At 40.8% G+C, this 7,279-nt stretch overlaps 1 protein-coding gene across 1 annotated transcript; it reads right to left on the minus strand.

The window, feature by feature from the left end:
* Positions 1-2,369: 2,369 nt before the first annotated feature.
* Positions 2,370-6,505, minus strand: LOC306942410 (uncharacterized protein; the record flags this gene model as incomplete). Its single annotated transcript, XM_079528269.1, has 2 exons — positions 6,104-6,505; positions 2,370-3,115 (listed from the first exon to the last, which is right to left on the minus strand). Exons 1-2 carry the CDS (start codon positions 6,354-6,356, stop codon positions 2,370-2,372), a joined length of 999 nt encoding a protein of 332 aa, XP_079384395.1. The 5' UTR covers positions 6,357-6,505.
* Between the last annotated feature and the right edge of the window lie 774 nt (positions 6,506-7,279).

A 7,279-nucleotide genomic window follows, 5' to 3' on the forward strand; every position in this document is an offset into this window, starting at 1 on the left:
CGCCCATACAAGATTTGTGCCGTTAAAATGTTTAAAAAAAAAGATTCCAATTTGTTTTCCCAGATTTATTTAGAAAATAGCAGATCTACAGTATCTATCTATGACTTGTCATGGATACTAGATTACGTCATAGTCTAATCCTGGATGATCATACATGTGACTGTACATGTCAACACTAGATGAAAAAATCACACCCGTGTGAACTGAGTGGTGCAAGGTCTTATATAGCCTGATCAGCTGTGGTCTGACGTAATGTCAGTGACGCGTGATTATGAATCCCACCAACGTTCTAGGGTAGACCCGCCTCACCATGTGTCTGATTGGCTCCCGGGAAGGCATCGTTTTACTGAGGTTAGGCCGTTCGGGTTAGGTTTAGGGGGTTGCATACTTAGTTTAGACTAGTCATTGGTTAGACATGAGTTAAGGTTAGGTTTAGGTGTGCTGCCCCGTGGGGGGTTAGGTTTAGGGTGAGGGTTTGAGATAGCTTGTAGTTGTAGAAGTAATGACTGGTCGCAAAAACGAGAACTGTCAATCACAACGACTACTGGCCAATCACAGCAGGGCTTTCCTAGAACTGCGGTGGGATCAATAATAACGCGTCAGTGACCATAGTAACCATGCTCATTCTTTTGGGCCCCACGTACACGCAAACACGGATACAGACAAAGCTGGTCGTTGGAGTGGTTTGTACCACTCAAAAAAATTGAACATTTTAAAATAAACTGACCTGATGTCAAAAAATAAATAAATAAATATTCAAAGATTTGTTGCCGCATTTTAGCAGAAAATAGCAGACCTACAAGCTCGTAGCGCGCCACTCGGTGGCACGCTACGAGCTTGTAGATCTGCTATTTTTCAATAGCTAAAGTATAACAATGCTTAGTTAAAACACCAAAAGGGGTTCCCGCCCATTAAACTTATTTTGTTTAGGCATAGAGCATGCGATCGGCTCAAAACATCACAGCCTACCTCAGCTTTATCCTTTCTAGACAGTTTCTACACAGTATGAATCGTCATAGTCAGATGTGCATCATCAACAAAGCATTTGCCACCAAAATGTCCTAGCCTAGCCCCTTAGATAGCACATTATGTACTTAGATAGTATTTTAAACAGACGTATAGCTTGTTACGTAGACAGCTCTAGAATTGCACTTTATGTAGTCATAGCACACATGTATAATATATTATATAGTATGTATAGTTTACATAGATACTCCACTGTTACGTTCTTAGTTTACACATGATTCATGATAACTACTTTTTATATATGTGATGTATGCCATGCTTTTGTTATTGCTTAATGTAAATCGCTCTGGATTAAGAGCGTCTGCTAAATGCCTAAATTGTAAATTGTAAATTGCAAAATGTCCCCTCAATCCAATAGGCCTAAAATATACACATACCAGGATGGGGTAAGCCAGACCATTGATCCTGAATCATATGCAACATACACATTAATAGATGCAATATAAAGGTGGAGTTTTGTATCAATCCTGACAAATGTGGACAGCCAACAGATGACTTGAACAAGAAAGCGAGAGCAAGCACTCAGTTGAATAATTCCACGTGAGATGTATTTATTCCTTCAGCCAACAGATGCTCATATTGTTACGGTAACCTATGAGCTGCAGGTAATTACAAATAAAACAAAAGACAATCCAACATGGTGAATCTGCATATTCAAAGCCGTTGACTGTCTAAACAATATGACCCATACATACACAAGATAAACACAAAAATCCACATGCAAGATGAGAATGAAGAGAGGCGCTAATAGTGTTCATTTGATTAAGTTGTTGATATTATCAATGATGCAATGCCTGTGAATTAGCATATATGGCTTCTTACATTATTGTCCTGGATTAGAGCGAATTAGTCCCCCCCCCCCCCCCTCCCTCTATTGAGTCCTCATGCAACCTCCATTACTACTGAAACATTTTCCTGTATGCCTCCTCATGTGGACTTTCAGATTATAATTTCGACTGCAGCCTTTACCACAAACTGTACAAATAAAGCGCCTTTCCCCTTTATGACTCTGCATGTGTTTTTAACCAATTTTGGGCGGGAACCCCTTTTGGTGTTAGCATTATGTTATGCTTTAGCTGTTGAAAAATAGCAGATCTACAAGCTCGTAGCGCGGCACTAGGTTTGCTATTTTACGAAAAACGTTTTTAACTCAAATCTTTGCTTCTGGGTGGGGGGTCCCCGGAACAACATATTTTCAGATGGCGGTCGGAGGATGGAGGTATTTCAGAAAAACATTTTTTAAATTTCGATGTAAGGCCTAAATGGGTTAAAACATGAGTGTTACCGCCTTTGAAACAAACTGCACAAGGAAAGGGCTTTTCCCCCGCATGAGTCTTTTACAATTAAACAGGCTTTGCCACAACTGTACCACTAAAGTGTTTTCCCTCTGTATGCCTCCTCATGTGGACTTTTAGATAACTATTTCGACTAAAGTCGTTCCCACAAAATGTACAACTGAAACGCTTTCCCCCTGTATGCCTCCTCATGTGTACTGTTAGATTACACTTGTAATTACAGCCTTTCCCGCAAATTGTACAAGTAAAGGGCTTTTCCCCTGTATGAATCTTTGTGTGCCTATCCAGTCGTCCCTTATCAGGAAAGATTTCGCCACACTCTGTACAACTAAGCATCATCTTCGCCTTCTGACTCCTCACCGAGTGAGTTTGTATTGGCGATTTAATATCCGGGCTCAAAGACTTATCTTCCCTGATCTCCTCCCAGTCATCACTGTCAGATTCAGAACTGTGTGAAGAGTCACTGTCTTCAGTGTCAGCTGCGGAACTGTGGGAAGAGAGGAACTGGCCATTTCTAAATGGTTGTGATGTACAGTACTCTACATCAGCGTGTGTTTCCATGTGTTGAGTTGTGGTGTCACTTTCATCATCTTCACTATTCACTGCTAGTAATGTCTGTGTCGACGCCTCAGCTTCCACTGGTCTGTGAAGTAGCTCCTCCTGTTCCTCCTTAATTTGTAGTAGCTCCTCCTGTTCATCTTTAATCTGTAGTAGCTCCTCCTGTTCCTCCTTAATCTGAGGAGGTTGAGGTTGTTCAGCGGAAACCTCTTCACACACAGGGAGGTGTAGCAAGTCTAGGAAAAAAGACAAAAACAGGAGAAAAACTAAGTTTGAACTAAGTTGAGCATCTACCGATATTAATATTTTATAGAACATGTTTATGCCATATCACGATAGTACAATATCCAAAATCACAGACAATATCAAGTCTAATGTCATGATATGGATATAATAGATACTAGGGATGTCCCGATCACGTTTTTTGGCTCCCGATCCGATTGCAATCATTTGAAAATGGCGTGATCGGCACTGATTTCTGATCACCCGATCCGATCGGGTCAACCCTACTTTGTACATAATAATGACATGTAAATTAAAAGTATTTGTACATTATTTGCTATTTAAGATATAAAGTGGTAAAGTGCAACGTTGTATAGGTTAATTTTGTAGTAGGTTCAATAAACAAACTAGTTCAATTCTCATCTCGTTTTATTCTTATTTAGTTAAACTTTGTAGATTTTGATTATTATGACAAAACATGCACTAACCACTTCCGTCCTATATTTCTATATTGCAGTATTGATACTATTACTTAAAAAGTGAGGACGCCAATTGTGATTGGCCGGAATGTGATGTATAAGAGCGCCCCTCACTTCACACAAGTGTGATTTTTGATGTGTTGGATTTTGGAAGGACGAGGCTGGCGTTGGGAAGGACAAGGCTGGCGTTGGGAAGGACAAGGCTGGCATTGTTTGCAACTCTAGATTCAACCCATTATGTTTTGTTTTTTGAGTGGTGTAAACCACTCCTACGACTGGCTTTGTTAGTTTACGTGTCTGTCTGTCTGTCTGTCTGTCTGTCTGTTCGTACCAAAAAATGAGCATGATTGCTACGGTCACCCAGTTCACCCGGGTGTGATTTCATTACGTCAGACATTACGTCAGACCACAGCTGATCAGGCTATATAAGACCTTACACCACTCAGTTCACACGGGTGTGATTTTTTTAACCCATTTTGGACTGAGGTCGATAAAAAAACCCCATGTTTCTATGTCAGTGGTCACAGTGGTGCTCAACCTTTTTCATGTCAAGGACCCCCAGAATTATCTCTATTGACCCCCATCTCAAAATATGTAGTTCCAGGTACCACCCCAGAAGCAAATATTTTCGTTAAAAAATAAAAATGTTCGCTCTGAAATATATATGCAATGATTTGCGCCACATTTTAACGATTTTTCAAAAAAAGGAGACCTACAAGCTTGTAGCGCGCCACTCGGTGGCGCGCTATGAGCTTGTAGATCTGCTATTTTTCAATAGCTAAAATTATAACATAATGTTTAAAACACCAAAAGGGGTTCCCGCCCAAAATGTGTTAAACATCTAGTGTCTAGGAAAAAAGACAAAAACAGGAGAAAAACTAAGTTTGAACTAAGTTGAGCATCTACCGATATTAATATTTTATAGAACATGTTTATGCCATATCACGATAGTACAATATCCAAAATCACAGACAATATCAAGTCTAATGTCATGATATGGATATAATAGATACTAGGGATGTCCCGATCACGTTTTTTGGCTCCCGATCCGATTGCAATCATTTGAAAATGGCGTGATCGGCACTGATTTCCGATCACCCGATCCGATCGGGTCAACCCTACTTTGTACATAATGACATGTAAATTAAAAGTATTTGTACATTATTTGCTATTTAAGATATAAAGTGGTAAAGTGCAACGTTGTATAGGTTAATTTTGTAGTAGGTTCAATAAACAAACTAGTTCAATTCTCATCTCGTTTTATTCTTATTTAGTTAAACTTTGTAGATTTTGATTATTATGACAAAACATGCACTAACCACTTCCGTCCTATATTTCTATATTGCAGTATTGATACTATTACTTAAAAAGTGAGGACGCCAATTGTGATTGGCCGGAATGTGATGTATAAGAGCGCCCCTCACTTCACACAAGTGTGATTTTTGATGTGTTGGATTTTGGAAGGACGAGGCTGGCGTTGGGAAGGACAAGGCTGGCGTTGGGAAGGACAAGGCTGGCATTGTTTGCAACTCTAGATTCAACCCATTATGTTTTGTTTTTTGAGTGGTGTAAACCACTCCTACGACTGGCTTTGTTAGTTTACGTGTCTGTCTGTCTGTCTGTCTGTTCGTACCAAAAAATGAGCATGATTGCTACGGTCACCCAGTTCACCCGGGTGTGATTTCATTACGTCAGACATTACGTCAGACCACAGCTGATCAGGCTATATAAGACCTTACACCACTCAGTTCACACGGGTGTGATTTTTTTAACCCATTTTGGACTGAGGTCGATAAAAAAAACCCATGTTTCTATGTCAGTGGTCACAGTGGTGCTCAACCTTTTTCATGTCAAGGACCCCCAGAATTATCTCTATTGACCCCCATCTCAAAATATGTAGTTCCAGGTACCACCCCAGAAGCAAATATTTTCGTTAAAAAATAAAAATGTTCGCTCTGAAATATATATGCAATGATTTGCGCCACATTTTAACGATTTTTCAAAAAAGCAGACCTACAAGCTTGTAGCGCGCCACTCGGTGGCGCGCTATGAGCTTGTAGATCTGCTATTTTTCAATAGCTAAAATTATAACATAATGTTTAAAACACCAAAAGGGGTTCCCGCCCAAAATGTGTTAAACATCTAGTGTTGCAATTTGCAGCTAGAGATGAACATAATGCTAGGTCAGAGTTTTAGTTGATCACATCACGACTGGTATGTTTGTCCCAGTCCAGAAGATGGGCTGGTTCAGTCCATTTAGTCCAGTTTAAGATGGGGGTCTGTGGCCCAATTGAGATAATTCTGAGGGTGCTTGACATAAAAAAAAGGTTGAGCACCACTGACATAGAAACATAGGTTTTTCAGAAAGAAATTAGGATTTAGAAGACTTTTTTTAATCAACCTCAGTCCAAAATGGGTTAAAAATATTGGTTGGGTAGGGTGGCCAATCTGGACTGGAGGGGCACAACATCCAGACGGTACTGAACCACTGGTTGGGAAGAACCATGATGTAAACCAACCAACCTGCTCTGTGTAGTGTGACGCGTGGCTGCAGCTTGGCGTCCAGCAGTTTGTTCTGTCTCTCCAGCAGAGTCTCCAGTGTCTCCATCTCTCTCAGGAAAAGGCTGCACATGACCCCCGCGGCCGCACTGAGGCGCTCCAACACAAACGCTCTGACAATAGCGTGTGTCGTTGTCGTGCGTTTCTCCAAAACATACACTATCTCTTCCCCCACCAACGCCATGTGTTGATGTATCTTCAGCCGTACAGACTCCATCTTACCTCCTTAAGTTATTATTGAGGCGTTTTTCTCCACAGTCTGTGTTGCTATTTGCTCACCGCGTGATATCGTCTAAACGTCTAAAGTAACTTTAAAACAACGACGAAAAACATGCTCGACGTAACTGTTTACTTCTACTTGCTTGCTTCCGGTTCCGGGTAAACGACGTGCTTTGACGCATGCGCAATAAATGGTCCACGTCCAGGTGCAGTACTGTTGCGTGAACATTGCCCCCTGGTGGCGGAGGAGGAGGGCGTTCTATTGCTAAAATGTGACACCAGGAATTAAGGTAAATAAACAAAATGTTCCCATAGAAAGGAATTACGGAGTAATTTTACCCGTGTCTCCTTTGTATGTTGGCCTGTAGGGTTTTATAATTGTTGGTGTTATTTCTTGAATAATTTAGGACAGTGGTTTTCAACCAGTGGTCCTTGAGGGAGTTCCAGCTGGTCCCCAGCAGCTAATGGAGAGTTTCTATAACCAAATGGACCCTTATAGATATTTAACCCTTGAGAGCATACACATGAAACCAAATGGGTCCATTTGGTCTCTCTTAAGTGTTTTCTAATTGTTGGTGATATACTGTATTGTTGTGTCGAATATGTTTTGCTCATGTTGACTAATTGAATACATTAGGACCACAATAGACATTTGTGTGTGTGTGTTATCCTTTTAGCCAAAATGTCTGACTGTACCTCGTGATGTTTACATACATGTACATAATACAAGTAGCCTATAGCCTACCTAACCTTGTACTGCAGGGGTTTCAACGTTTTTGGCCGGGGACCCCCGGAAATGCTTTGGCAATGTCTCGGGACCCCCACCCCGCCCCCCAATATACATTGACTGCATTAGGCAAGGTATGCATGTTTCTTTTTTTTCCTTTTTTTAATCATCTGGGGACCAATCAAAATAATTTG

The sequence above is a fragment of the Electrona antarctica genome (assembly GCF_951216825.1).
Source record: "Electrona antarctica genome assembly, chromosome: 18".
NCBI classification, from domain to species: Eukaryota; Metazoa; Chordata; class Actinopteri; order Myctophiformes; family Myctophidae; genus Electrona; species Electrona antarctica.